Consider the following 16,042-nt stretch of genomic DNA (forward strand, 5'->3'; position numbering starts at 1 on the left):
TGCATGGTTATCATAATAGTGAATTCTTGTACTAATACCATTCTTCTTTATCTTTTTATACCAAGTGTAAGTGGTGATAACTAAAGGATCTTTCTTAGAATGAAGTGCTTGGATTACTATTCCCAAGTCCGGGCGTATCCTTAATGATTCAAGGATGTTTACGTTAAGAGTTTCTTTAAGTTCATGTAATAGATTAGTAATGTTCTTTTTTATTGAAAGGGGCGTGTCCCTATTATATTGAAGTCGTATCTAAGATGGCAAGATGAGACTTTGTGTCCTAACTTTGTATTATTGATTTTTAAATGAGATGACTTTTTAGTCTTGTGTTATGTTATGAAAAAGTTTATAATTCCGTAGTAATTTTCATACTTATGCAATGAACGAACGCTAAGGGCTTATATAAGACCTCCGAGAGGTCAAATACGACGTGTTACGCCTAGGGGGTACTTTCGGGTCGTGACAAACTTGATATCAGAGCATGACGTTATAAAAATGGTCTTAGGGTTCAAAGTTTCATAAGCTACGTTTAGTAGAGTCTTGTTCATCGGTGTGAGTTACGACACATCTATGAGCTAGAGGCTATAGGACGATAGAAGTTTCACTTTCTTCATTACTCTTGTGTCTTGCCGTAGAGCTTAACTCTATATGATCTCTCTCTTATTTCCCTTTTCTGGAGGTCTTCTAGATGTGATTTGTTGGAAGGGGTGATTCAAGGCTTGAGGGAGAAGAAGGTGAGTTTTGATGCTTATTATGGTTTTGTGACTAGATGAGTATATGTGAAGGTGGATTTGGAGATATTATTGTGATGCCAATTATGGCTATATGTGACCTATGAGATTTAAGTCATTATATTAGGAAGTTTTATTGTGATATAGTGTTAGCATGATAAGAGTTGTTATGGTTGAATAAAGTTAATGTTGTGCATAAACACTGAGAAAGCAAAACACCGAACTGAACCGAATTATTTTTATATTTTGATTTTCGATCAGATATTCGGTACTGATATACCGTGGTTTCACGGTATTATTAATACTTTTTCCTTAAATTTAGTGTGTCCAAAAGCCTTTTTGTGATAATTTTTTTATAAGTTTCTCCTTATTTGCAGGAAATTTGTTCAAAGATGTATGCGGAGGTTTTTTTGAGCGAAGAAATGCAGAAGAGACCACCTACAGAGCTTGTGACGGTCCGTCATGCTCGTGACGGTCCGTAGGTGTCAGCATAGTGCAGCTGCTGAAGGAAGATGGGGAAGTCTGACCAAGTGTGGGGTTACGGAAAGTGTGTCTGACCAAGTGTGGGGTTACGGAAAGTGTGACTGACCGTCGTATCCATTACGGTCCGTCCTGCAGGTTCGTCATTAAGTTCAGAGAAGTAGTCCTAGTACCCATATTCCAAGAGTTCAAGTGTTTTGGAACGGAGACCCNTGTCCGTCTTGCAGGTTCATCATAAAGTTCAGAGAAAACCCTCCACGGACCCTTGTGTCTATGACGGTCCGTCATACTTGCCGTCGAGGGTAATGAAGAGAGCAGCAGAAGAAATTTCATCAAGTATGGGACGACGGAGTCCACGACGGTCCGTCTTGACCACGACGATCCGTCGCGAGGTTTGTCGACCCAGCCGCGTTTTGACAAATTTCCAGTAAATAGAGTCCTTGTGTAATTAGGTTTTTATTTTCTATAAATAGTTCGAAAAACCTCGTTTTTGAGGTTAGACGCTGGATNCGGTCCGTCGTGACCACGACGATCCGTCACGATGTCCGTCGATCCAGCCGCTTTTTGACAGATTTCCAGCAAATAGATTCCTTATGTAATTAGGTTTTTATTTTTTATAAATAGTTCGAAAAACCTCGTTTTGAGGTTAGACTCTGGATTATTTGGTTAGGCCCTTAATTATTGTTAGACTCTTGATTATTTTAGACCTTTTGTGAGATTCTTGATTATTTTGAGATTCTTGTAATTGATTGTTGGTGATTTTTGTTGATTAATCAAGCGAACTTTCGGATTTTACTCTTTCTCATTGAAGTAAGTACATGAATTCTTATACCATATATTTGAATCTTGTGATTATGACTATGGGTAACTAAACTCCATAACTAGGGTTGTGGGAACCATAGGCAAATAATGAGGTAAAACCTAACTAAAATAACAATTCTAGAATAGTGTCTTGCATGTATTAATAATTCTTTCGCTTAGAAGTCTTTTTAACGGATGGCCAACGTTAGAACTCGCCTTAATGCTACTTGCCGGACCAAGGAGGTAGATAATAGGAAAAGAATTATCAACATAGATTTAGTGTATACTATCTAATAGGCTAGTATTGATTGGTACGAGGTAATAACTTAGTCAAATATCGAATACGATGCTTAATATGAGGTAAAGATAAGGGTTAGGATAACAACACACATAGCCGGACCAAGGTGGGGAGTGAAATTTTCTAGATGCCGGACCAAGGATTTAGAAATACATAACTTATCACTTTGCATGCAAGATACTAGGAAAGAATTGTTATAGTTAGACTTATCAAGTTATGAACCAGTGGGGAACACGTAAACCCTAGTTACTTTCATTAATTGATTTAACTCCAACATTTGAAGCTGTTAAGTGTCTCTTTTAATTTCGCTAGTTATTTTCATTTATTTAGGAATAGAATCCCCCCTTTTTATCATTTTTGCTTTCCAAGGAAGTAACTGATTGAACAATGGTAATAATAGATTGAAGTTAAGTCTAAACTATTTTCCTCGTGGGAACGATCCCAACCTCATTAGTTGGGTTATTTACTTGACACGTCCGCTTTACTTCTTATTTGAGAAGTAAGTTTGAGCGTATCAAATNATATCAGGTACATTTTAATTTTGTATTTTTCAAAATTCAGGTTCGGTTTTTGGTATGTTGTTTTGGATAGTTTGGTATTTCGATGTACCGAAATATATTATACTATATTTATAATATTATTAATATTTTATCAATAATAAATAAAAATAAGTAAAATTAATTAGGTTTCCAAGACCAAGACTCCACCTTTAACTTTTCACTTTTCACGCCTCACCCGCCACATATCAGTCTTTTTCTTTCTTTTTTCCACTTTGTAGTTTGCCTTTACCTTGGTACTTCTCACATTTTTTGGCGACCGGCCATTAGAAACAAGCCAACGACCACGCAGTCACAGCGACCATCAGTCATCAGCACGCACCACACAACCATCGACCTGCAGTCCCAGCACGCAGCCATTGATAGCATCACGTAGCAGTGACCGACGACTACCATCAACTTTCATTATAATGATTTAGATAAGTGTAAGCACCCAAATCACTCATAGGAACCAATTATTTTAATTGTGTCATTTTCTCCCTATTTACACAATTTCCTCTTGGTTGTTATTACGATAGTTGAAGTTTAAGGACAATGCTCCCCTGGAAACCTCAATTTTAGATGGGTACAATGCATGCATATTTGCCTAATACTTTATGGTGGACTACAAAAAAATTGAGTCAAATTCTAAACTCATCATATGACAATTTCATATTGTTTTCATCATTCAATTTAGGCTTGAAATAAAGTAATATGGCGAAGGAATTCATTATGTTATGGTCTAGTTGAGGCCGACGTTAATAATATGAACGAGGCTTGAAATAAAAAAATTGTAAAATTTTAAAAGCTCATCAAGCATGCCCATTAAAAAAACCAAACTAACAAAACCGAACCAAAATTACATAAAGCGAATCGAACTTAATAAAACTGAATCAAACCAAAATAATATGGTTCTATGTTCGGTACACGCTGTACACGAACCAAAAAATCAAAAACGAAAAATAAAACCGAACCCAAATTACCTAATGCCTAACCCTAAATGAAGTCCCTTTTATGAGATAATGAGGTACTTTATGGTTATGTGCAATGATAGTAGAAAGTTATGGTGTAGGCTTAATGAGATTTGGAGGAATGTGGTAAATAGTGAGGGTTGAAAGTTTCCCTTTTATGTGAGTAAGGCATCATGGTTGACCTTGTGTGGATTGGAGTCTTTGCATACGCTTACTCCTAAGAAGGGAAGATAGAGTGTTTACCTTGTAAGGTAATTGTGAAGTATGATAATTAATGGGAGAATCTGTATGACTAATTGATTAGTTCTCATATGAACCTATCCTAAGAGTGGGAGAAGGGAAGAAGGGATTTTATTTCATAAGTTGGTATTGTGTTTTACTCTAAGGTTGACTTGGAGGGTAGCATGTACCCTTAGTTCATAGATAGAAGAAGAGAATTGATATTGACCAACTTTAAAGCGATTATTTGTCTTTTAAGATTGATCTTAAGATTGGTCATTTGAAGAGAGTGCTTAGGTGATACCTATGCATGGTTAGTTGGAAGATTCCACCAAAAGTGATGATGAGGGTTGAAATGGTCTAGAAGTTGTCTTACTCTAATTTTGGAAGAAAAGAAAGAGGTTTTCATGGTTAGAACACTTCTAAGTTCCCCTAAGAATTTACCTAGAGAGGATGGTTACCCTAAGCCTCTAGAAAAGTGGTAGTGGATCTTAAAAGTTTCAACATGTGTTTTATGCTTTGATATAATTCGTGATTTCTATAGTCCTAAGTTGGAGGGAGATTCCCTAAAGATTATAGATAACTACCTAACTGATGAACCTTGTAGGATTAAATTTGAAACTACTTACCTTTTTATGACTTGGTAGTAGAATTTGAAGAAATTATAGAGTTATCCTTAGTATTCATGGGTGTAGTTAAGGCCTCATATGGTTGGATAGTATAACCCAACTTGAATTTTATGAATTTCCTTTAGTTGATGGACTTACAGAAATAGTGGTGCTTGAGTGGTACCTATTCATGTTGAATTGGTAAACTCCTTTTTATGAGTGTAGAGGTGAAATCCTCAATGGTGTAAAATCATATTATGTAAGGAATATGGAGGTTTTAGTCTTGACATTACTTCAACCTTGGAATTTAAGGGTATGATGTTGTAAAGAGATGATATGTAAAAGAGTCTAAAGCTTAAATACCAAGAGAGGGATGTTGTGCTTGACTAGAAGGGTTGGTACGTTAAAGTTCTCTTGGATGAGATAAGTTGCTCTTAGATGGGTCTACCCCAAGTGGAGGATGATGAGTTGAGTAGTAAAGTTGTTGATATCACTATCTTTTCCTTCTATTCTTACTCAAGCTTGAGACCAAAAGTTCCTAGTAGCTAGTCCATGTCTTGAGTCTTGCATATGAGTATAAGTTGCATGTTCTCCACATTTATGCATATCCTAGATGACACTATGTTATGCATGCTTTGTAAGATTCTTATATCATGCAAAAGGATTTTTGGTAAACTACATGTTTCTCATGTTTTTGTCCATCTTAATATGGTGAAAGCACATTTGACTTCATGAGGTGGTTTAATGAACATGCTTGGTTGCACTTTTGATGTAAGGGTATTTTGGCCACACATTGAGATGATGTTGAGCTTTCTTTTAATTAGAAAAGTTTTTTTTTAATAATATGTGATTTGTGTTGTTTGAAAGTGTAAATATAGGCTCACTTTTGAGAAGTGGTGGTGTATAGCAAATATTATTGATATGTGCCTATGAGTTGTAATAACTTTCCTAAATGATGCATGTTCACGAAAACTAGTAATATGCAAGAAATTGAAATTTTGTGAAAAAACTTCCTAATGTTGAGATGTGTGTGGTATAATATGCTATTTTCACTTCATGATAAAGAAAGTATGTTTATGCTTTTGTTAGAACTTGAAAATTTCTCCTTAAATGAATTGACCTTTGTGAAATGCTAGCATATGAACTTTATGGTGGCACGTGAGTATGTTAAGGAGAAGGAAATTCCTCCTTGACCAAACATAGTAATGTGATGTCCTTGATGGTATTATGTCTAAATGAGAAGATTGTAGTTGATCTACATTACTCTTGATTTATGTACATTTAGTATGAGTTACTTAGTTGCCTCATGAGTTATAATGTTGATCATGCCTATGTGTGATTGGAAAGTTGTTGCATAGTGTCCCTTGATGAGATGAAGAGTAAAGGTCATGTCATTATTAGGAGAAGCTAGTTCCTCCTATGAACATTAGAAATGTTAATGTGTTTGATGCATTATGAGTTGGTGGATAAAGTTTCTACTTACTTGTGTTGCATTGAGTGCATAATGATATGAAGTGGGTGTTCCTTGTAAGGTTGGTGCATCGATCACTATGTTAGGTTGGTGCATCGACCACTATGTTATATTAATGTTTAATGTTGTGAGTTGCTAATTGGGTCATTGAGTCCTTCAAAATGTTGAAAGTGTTTTAAGTGTCATTCGAGGATGAATGTTTCCAACTGGAGGATATTGTTATGACCCCCAAAATGAAATAGGATGAACCAGAGCCTCACGTGAGTTTTAAGAGTGAATAACTTGTTAATAAGGTTGGAAACAACCTTTAGTAGTTGGCTTAAAGAGTTTTGAGGTCAAATGTCAAAGGACGACCTACACGTCCGGAAACTAGTCTTTTGTGTGCAAGTATGTTCTAGTATAATTTCTTTGTCTTGGTGTGTAGTTTGAAGCCTAAAATCAGTGGAGGTGACCCTAGTGTCTTAAAGATCGTGTTTAGGGCCAAAAAATTTGGGTACGACTCCCCAAGGACCACCCTAAGACCCAAACATGGTCCAGGAAGCTGCCAAGACAGCACGACCAGGATTAATATGAGGAGGAGAGCAGTCTGCATCGCGGGCTTGGCACTCAACATGCCTCCCGCATTGCGCGACTGTCACGAGGCCTACTGCCTCAAAAATAATTCGTGAAACAAATCTGAGAGGTGACTCCGCGACGCGCAACCATCTCCTTGATGTTGTTGCGTCAATAAAAATCGAGTTGGACGTTTCTAACAGTACAATTTAAGTATAGGGGTGTTTTGGGTACTTTTGGGAATTTATTATAAACGGTCATTCTACCTATTTAGGGTATTTTAAGTGGGTTACAACATAGAAACCCAAATTAGAAATCATTCTTCAAAATAAAACCCTTCCCTCCCAAATTGATTCTCTCAAAACTCCATCGGAGGCCAAGCTCAAGCTCAAGATAGAAGATGGGTTTTCAACTTAATTTTTCTCCAATTTTATGGGTATCAATAAATTAGTTACGGTAGCTCTTGATCATTGGACAACCTTTCATTCAAGGAGTTCTATCAAAGATTTTCCAAAAAGTATGATCAAATTTCCCAATTTCCTATCTAAACATGGATTCATTGTCAAATTGTTTTTAGAGTCATTGTAATGATGAATTAATGTTTAATTAAGGTTTTTAGGATTATTTCCAATGTAATTCCTTGAAGAACCCATGATCTCCTAAACTCTCAATTTACCCTATAAAGTAGGTTTTGTGATCTTGATTCGATGTTAATGGAATTAAGCTTAGATTGTAATGTATTGTTGAATGCTATTACTATTTTTAGCTATTGATCATGAATTGTTGAGGGTTGATATATGATTAATCATGGCTTGGAGAATTGGTAAGTTAACCTAACTTTTTGTCTATAGTATTGGAATTGATGTTGTATGTTTTGGTTCACTTATGGTGGCGGTGTTTACTTCTTGTCTATGTATACATGTTGTGATCATGGCATTGAGGGCAATAGATGTAGTGAATTGTTATTATGATGTTAATGAGTATGATGGTTTGTCATGAAGGTTTGTCATGAGGGTTATGTATATAGTCTTCAATATTAATATAATGATTAAGGTGTATTGATAATGTGAAGTATAATGTGTATGAAAATGTTAGGGCAAGATAAGGTCTACATGCTTGATTGTGATAAGTACTATAATGGAATAACCCCTACCTATATGACCCATATATAAATGTGTGATCTTATACATGTTAGGAGTTGTCTGTTCAAATTTTGAATGTACTCTTATCTCTTATGATGAAGTGTGGGTGTGTGGTTTAGAATCCCTAAAGGCATCGTATGAGGATTGTTCATGACTTCAAAATATTGTAAATGTGTTGTGATCCTTCGAAGGGAAATTCCCTCAATATCAATGTTGTTGCTATCATGTTATTATGGGACCACTAAGTACACACACCCCATGAATAATTATGTTTATGATATATTTGGGGTGTTGATTGAAAGGATATGTAGTGCCCCTTCCCGGAGATACTACAACTTGACAAGAAACCTAGTTTAACACTTCCAATATTTAAAAGAGATTAACAAAGGTACACTGATTTCTAATCTAGTTAACATATAATTTAGTTAAGGATGTGCGTCTGACACATTTTTTAAAGATTTAATTCAGGTCAAAATTTATATGGCACAAAATTTTAACTAATGACGAAAAAGCCTCTCAAAATATGTTAAGCAAATCCAACAAGCTTTTCGTGCATATATTATCTTCACACTTAAGGAAGAAATAACAATAATATTACCAACTTCTGAATACCGCAATCAGTCGATTCATGCTTCACACAAACTTAGAAATCATAAGGCAAATTAGTATTTTTGAAGCATGGGTTCACACACCCCAACAGATAAAAACGTATAACCATACTTATATTACAACCCATGATGACATGACCACATATGCCCTCAAAATCTCATGTAAATATACAATACATAGATCATGTACAAGTCCCAAGGTTTATACAAAATATATATATGTCTATATGCAAGTGTGATCTTCCTTTAAGGCTTTCAAAACCTCCATCTTCAATGGCCAACTTCAACCGTCCTCTCGAACATTCCCTATAATAGAAACAACTATCGCTAAGCATAAAGCTAAACAACTATCGCTACGCATAAAGCTTAGTGGTGTAAAAACTATAGATCCAACCCTTAGATTCACCAAGTCATCATTCTCAAGTCAAGGGTTGCATAATTGAAATATAATCAATAAAATAAGTAAACAATATACAAAGAGTATCAAGTTGGATTAATGAAAGCTCCAAATGTCAATAATGTTCATAGCACAATTTTTCAAGAGGCTCAATAACAAGAGTTGCCCAATATATACATCATGTCGTCACACCAAGCACAAGCAGGTATCAAGAAGGCCAAACGCCCTGTATCAAGAAGGTTCAAAGCCCAATAAACAAGAGAACTAAGAATCATATTAAAAGTGGCTTTCTAGTTCATACTTAAAATGGACAACTCCCATACTTAAGACGAACAAAAAATCTAGAGTCGAGATGACAAATGATCTGAATCAAGAGGCATGCTAATACTGACAAGGTCACAGCCATAAGAAGGAAAGATTTCCAACAAGAATGCCAAGTGATTAAACAATCCATACAAGTGGGCGAGTTACACAAGAGTCTTTAACGTCTTAAACGACAACAACACAACAATGCAAAGTGACGAGAGGTAATCAGCATACCAATATAAAATTTCAGATATACCAACAGGTAAAAATAGTACAAGTACAAATTTATACACAAAAGTCAGCGCTTTAGCAAAGAAACAGTCCAACACAACTTCAAGAGTTCAAACCGTAGACCAACCAACGTATGAAGATCCTCAACTTGTTCACGAGTATATACAACCTTAAAAATATGATTAAATAAATTATTTAATTTCTAGTATCTCAAAAATGTTGAAGTAACACAGGATAATCATCACAAGTAAGCCTAGCCTGCACATTTACGACTAAGCTCCCAAAACAGTGTTTCTGTCCAACAAAAGTACTTCATGTCGCAACTTAGTTTTGAAACAGGAAACAACAAAACTAGACTTTATATCCTTAATAAAAGATGTAGGAATATCTTTTAAGCTTGCAAATAATCAATAATCACCTCAAAATACTCTTTATACAAAAAGATATAATAAAAACACTAACAGTTGTACAGACAGAATTTCTAATTCTAGTAGCTGGACATAATTTTTCCTATGTTGCGTCCCATATTTGGAATCCATAACAGCAAAATTAGAGTTTTCCATAAACATAAGAGTTGTAGAACTACGAAATATCTTTCTAATTCATATTTATTAATTGCAAAGGAAGTTCTATAAGACAAGATATGCTTAAGATACAAAAGACTACCCAGCTAACAATTAGATTTTTTTTCATCACTTACCAAAAGAAGTTCTGTGTTGAATTCACCCAAAAGGAGCTAGTTTTTCTCTTGATTTTGAAGAACAACTGCTTAGCTAATGTTTTATTGTTCTTATACTTCAGGAAAACGAAATCAACCAAAGGAGGTGTAAATTATATAGATACAAAATGATCCTCATCACCTGTACACATGTCAACAAAAGCGGGACCTCCAATATATGTATAAATATAATTAGAAAATTATGCAAATACCCTCATACAATACGTTAAATTACGACAATAATTTATGTTAAACACGTTTTCAAGTATCACAAAATTTCAAGTCCCCAAAATGAGAATAAAACATATTATAGTAATGTATAGATATGTAAATAATGGTCTAGTATCTTAAGGTGTTACAGGATAATTCTCATATGCACCTTTATATTTTATTATGCATGAAAAGTATATGACTACTAAAGTATGAACATGTGTTGTCTAAAGGTTTTCATGTGAAAGGATTTCTCACATATGTACAAACACATAAATTTATGATGAAGAAGGTAAATGATAATATAGTCAATGAGAGTCTCTTGAAAGGTTTCTTCAATTGTACTCTATACTAAACTATGTTATGATTATATGAAAAGACATTCTCACATGATGTTGGTTTTGATGAAAGGACATTCTCATTATATAACATATGAGATATGTACATGTTATACAATGGGTTAAGCCCCTAAGGCCTATCTTATCTCATATGTACATGTTATATGAGGGTTTAAGCCCCTAAGGCCTATCTTATGAACTAATGTTTAAGAAAGACTTAAAGGTTCTTCAAAAAAGGAAATTTTTCTTAGCACCGAGTGAACTTGACAATGAGATGTGTTCCTTCACAAAGAAAGGGAAGTTAACCCGATATTCTTGTGCGGTGGAAACTACAATTCGGATTAGCATAAAGAGGGTTTCTAGTAACAACCTCCTAGTTCCTTAACTATGTGCCCCCATAGGAACCTTAGCTAGTGGATCCACCTAGATGTTATATGAATGTATATGTCTTACCTTGGCAAATAGGACACCCTTGTTTCAGTATGAGAGGTTGACACCGGACTTCATGTTAGCTCATATGGTCTATGTCGGGTATGGCAAAGTTTCCCAAAATTTAAAATGAACAAATGAAAGTAAGAAGATGAACACTAACTAGGACTACCTTTATGCGACTTCACATACACATTGCGCTAGTAAACTTGGATTGGGGTTATGAGTAAGATCTTGTGATGTATTGATGAAATGAACTCTAAATTGTGAAATATTGACTATGTCTTTATTATGATATTACTGGCAATATGGACTTTTATATTGTTCTTGGAATGTGCATAAAGGCTAAATGGGTTATGACTAAGATGTAATGAATGAATGAGTTCTTATATGACATTAATGAAGTATGTTGATCTTGTGTCTAATGTTGAAAGAATATGTTGTGACTTGTTAAATGTGATGTGCCTAGTCTAGGATGACTTCATAGGTACACTTGGTGTGAATAGTATTATGGGATGCTACTTGCACATTGCACTAGTGTTACATTGGGGTTTTCCTAGGTGATGGTTTTTACGTCAAGGTGATGTTTACAATGTTCTTATGTGCTTATGAGTGTATGTGGTTGGATTAATAAAGGTTGTATGGATGTTCACCTTTTTGGTGACCTTAAGGTGATACCTTGATATGAATGGTGGGATGAAACAGATACATTGCACTAAGGTATTACTTAAGGATTGCTTTAAGTAAGGAGTGGAGGTAAAAAGGAAAGGTAATGTATTGGAGATATTGAATATGTCTCAAATGTGATAAATGAATTTATATGTTGTGTGAATGGTATCCATGTCTATTATGAGGTATTGAACTATATTGTGCTTATTGTAACAAATGTTCATAAAACTTCTTGAAAATGACATGATGCATGATTTCCAACTAAATATCCTCTTTAAATCATGTTTTTGCATTGTTATCTTATTTAGTGCATTCTTGTACTAATATTGTGGTGATGGCTAAAGGATCTTCTTAGAATGAAGAGCTTGGATTACTATTCCCAAGTTCGGGTGTCCTTAATGATTCAGGACCTTTATATTAAGACTTTCTTTAAGTTCATGTAATAGATTAGTAATGTTCTTTTGTATTGAAAGGGGTGTGTACCTATTATGTTGAAGTTGTGTTTAAGAAGACAAGATGAGACTTAGTGTCCTAACTTTGTATTATTGGTTTTTAAATGAGATGGCATTTTAGTCTTGTGTTATGTTATGAAAAAGTTTTTAACTCCGCAGTAATTTTCATATCTATGCAATGAACGAATGTTAAGGGCTTGTATAAGACCTTCGAGAGGTCAAGTACGCCTGTTACGTCTAGGTGGTACTCTCGGGTCGTGATAATTTTTGAACAAACAGAAAAAAACCCATATTAAATTTGGGTACTCAAATATCAACTTAACTAGAAAATACTAAGTAGATCTAGAATTTCATTCGTCTCTCTCATCAGATTAACAAGAGGAAAAAACAAAAGAGAAAACAGGAGGAGAAGAAGAAGAATATAAAAAAGATCAACCAAATTTTGAGTTTCAGAACTTCTAACCTCAAAGAAAGAACGCCAGATACAAAAATTTTCTATCTTTGCCTAGAAAATGAATCTAAATATTTATCTAAAAAGAAGTGGTGTATATTTGATTGAGAGTGAAGGGTAAAATTGTAAATTTATATAATTTTTTGGTATTAGTTATTTAGGAATAAATTATTCCATCTTTTACCCTTTATAAAATAATACATAGATTGACTCATAACTTAAACATGTATTGATTATGTAATTTTTTAATTTTCTAACAAAACATAGTATTATGTGTGTTGAATTTTATACTTTGACAAAAAAGATCGATAAAGCTTATGCAACATTTTATACCTGAATAACTCAATTCTTATCCGGTACCAAACAACCCCTTAATTGACAATTCCATACACTACCCCCAATGCCTTACATCTACAATTTCTTAATATACACTATCTTTTCATATAATTAATTTTTAAAAGAGGATAGACATGAATTATTTTTCTTTTACATCTAGTAATAGTTAAATGGGACATCCAAAATAGTATTTGAATGAGGGCATATTTCTTAATTATCCGAATACATATTTTTTCGTTTTATATATAAATTGAGAAGATAAAATATAAAGTAATTTCTTAGTTATACGAATATATACATATTTTAAAAATTGAGAAGATAAAACTTAAAAGTATAAACTAATTTCTTTATTATATTTAAATTATAATCCTTTTTACAACATTTCCGTTACTGCCCCGACGGCCTAAGCTATATATCATCTATTCGTGACTGGAAGGAAGTAAGGGAGAGGTATTGAGTAATTAGGGTTTTTGATATATATCAGAAAGCGCAGCCTCAACCTCTGCTTCGTGAAGATGGGTCACTCTAACATCTGGAACGCTCATCCCAAGAACTACGGCCCTGGTTCCCGCACCTGGTATCTTTTCGTTTTTTTCTCCATTTAATTTCAAGTAGAGAAGATGAATCAGAGAGATCTAAACTACCTTTAATTCAGTCAATTTCATGGTTACAATTGTATGCATTGATTTATTGCGGCAACCAATTTGCGAGTTTTTCGAATTATTGAGTTTTTTATGTCAGATTAAATTGGTACTTGTGTATTGGTGTTATACTGATATGATGGTAGTGGACTAGTGGTGGTTATAAATAGTGTAATTGACGATATGGATTCTCCTTTTTCTAGAATTGGTATCTTATGGAATATATGTTTCTGATTAAATAATTCCTTGCGCATTGTGTTTATTTCCTTTCAATGATTTATAGCTGTTTAATCTGTTCCTGTATATGATCTTTTTTTCCTTTCTGTAAATACTGTAATGTGATCCCTACTTTTGTATGTGTGTGGCTGCTAGTAAGTGTTATATTTTTAGTGCTGATTTTAATGAATCAGATGATTTTTTGTGAAAGTTTTTGTTTTTGTTTTTTTAGTTATCTTTTATGCAAATTAGGGGCATCACTCAAGAAAGATATAGTTTAATTCCTTTTGTGCTTCAGCTGTTTGTGTTGAACATTCGGGTTTGGTTTTCATGACATTTTTTATTTGAGTATACTATGACCATAGTGCTAGACAACGTACCTTGGATGTTTATTCATTCTTTCTGCTTCCTCTAGTTGGAATGATGTATCTCTAGATACTTTATTCTCATTCCTTTTGGCTCCCCCTTAATTGGATTTGCTCTCATGGTAAGAGTCTTACCAAAGTCTAATTTCTCATGTGCAATTGGTGTTTTATGCAGCCGTGTGTGTGGAAATCCACATGCAATTATTAGGAAGTATGGACTCATGTGCTGCAGGCAGTGCTTCCGCAGCAATGCCAAGGAAATTGGTTTCATTAAGGTAACATACTGAATCTGCATAGTCATGAATATAGAGAAGCTGAATCCTTTTGTTTACACCCTGCTCCCACCGTGTTGGATGGATTTTGAGTTGTATCAAGCCGAGCTCTTCTTGTCTATGGTCAGAGACACATTAAGCTATGCTTGTTACCCTTCTGTTTGCAACCAAATAGCAATAGGAACGTGGAAATTCAGATATCTTCTTTGTCATCTAATATAATGAAGTACGAAGTACTTGAAGATTTTTCCAAGCTTATGGCTGTAGCCATTTTATTAATTATACAACTCCTTATAACCTAAACTCTCGGTTCAAAGAACTCCCTCAAAAGTATGTATCTTTAGCATATCTGATTTGCCAAAAACCATTAAAATCTGCCAGTGATTTCTCAAAACTTGATTACAAATGATTCATCTGTCTATTTAGTTCATTTTGGTTTTTGGATCATCTTTTCTTTGTTTCTATCAATTTATTCACCTTTTAGGCAAGTGATTGATCTCTTTGATTTGTATTGCAGTACCGCTGATTGAGGCCAGTTTCGATAGAGGATCTCTTCATATGGTGCAATGGGATTCTTTTTTATTTATGTTAGCGTATTTATAGTGGATTGCTTTCAGACTTATGTATCACTGTGTTTAGCTTTGTTTCAGTGTTCTATTTTCATTTACTTTTTTACTACACAACTCTGTTTTGTTAGCGGCAATGAATTGATGGGGATTTAAGTTCCCGAATGAGTACCTTAGAATTTCGTTTTATGTCAATGAAATAGTCAAATTATATTATCTACATTTGGGGTGTATATAGGTTTGTTCGATTTGGGTTCTCATTATGAAAATAATCAATTATATTGGTGGTTTATAGGTTTGTTTGGTTTGGAATTTTATTATGATAATAATCAATTATATTGGTGGTTTATAAATTTACAAATCAAACCAATATAAAGATGTTTTTTTTTATCGGTTTGTATTTTCTTTTGGATTTTATTTTTTATAAATCGGATTGAAAAAGAAATTAAATATATTTTCACTTGTGTTATAATAAGATAGAAATTAAAAATGTTAAAATTGATAGGAATCACTAAAATTAAAATGAATGCTTAGATTCTTTCATTGGGATAATTAGCAAAATTAGACAAAATTAATAATTTAATTAGTAAAAATTTTACTATTTTAAAAATACTAGTAAAAATGTCATTGTTTTTGTCACGACCCAAAACCGAGCCGCGACTGGCACCCACACTTACCCTCCTATGTGAGCGAACCAACCAATCTAATCCCCAACATTTCAATATAATATCAACAGAAAGTAATGCGGAAGACTTAAGCTCATTAATAAAAACCAATTCAATAACTTCTAAAATTCAACATCTATTATTCCCCAAAATCTGGAAGTCATCACCACAAGAACATCTATCCTCAAATTACTAAACTAAGAGTATTCTAAGAAGCTAAAATAAGTAAGAATGCTAGTCCATGCCGGAATCTCAAGGCATCAAGACATGAAGAGGAAGATCCAGTCCAAGCTAAGCATTAGCTCACCCTGAAATCCGGTGTAATGAAGACTGGCTAGAGTTGCGGTTGAGTTGAAGACGACGGTA

The 16,042-nt window shown here is 34.1% G+C and overlaps 1 protein-coding gene and 1 long non-coding RNA gene across 2 annotated transcripts; one reads left to right on the forward strand and one right to left on the reverse strand.

Moving 5' to 3' along the window:
- Window positions 1-8,507: 8,507 nt before the first annotated feature.
- On the reverse strand, window positions 8,508-10,292 carry LOC114074787. Its single transcript, XR_003575062.1, has 2 exons — window positions 10,049-10,292; window positions 8,508-8,720 (listed from the first exon to the last, which is right to left on the reverse strand). It is a non-coding gene; the product is annotated as an uncharacterized LOC114074787 (long non-coding RNA).
- Window positions 10,293-13,371: 3,079 nt separating this feature from the next.
- On the forward strand, window positions 13,372-15,233 carry LOC107003158 (40S ribosomal protein S29). The gene is made up of 3 exons (XM_015201424.2): window positions 13,372-13,528; window positions 14,349-14,448; window positions 14,963-15,233. Exons 1-3 carry the CDS (start codon window positions 13,467-13,469, stop codon window positions 14,969-14,971), a joined length of 171 nt encoding a protein of 56 aa, XP_015056910.1. The 5' UTR covers window positions 13,372-13,466; the 3' UTR covers window positions 14,972-15,233.
- The last annotated feature ends 809 nt before the right edge of the window (window positions 15,234-16,042 follow it).

The sequence above is a fragment of the Solanum pennellii genome, chromosome 11, assembly GCF_001406875.1.
Source record: "Solanum pennellii chromosome 11, SPENNV200".
NCBI classification, from domain to species: Eukaryota; Viridiplantae; Streptophyta; class Magnoliopsida; order Solanales; family Solanaceae; genus Solanum; species Solanum pennellii.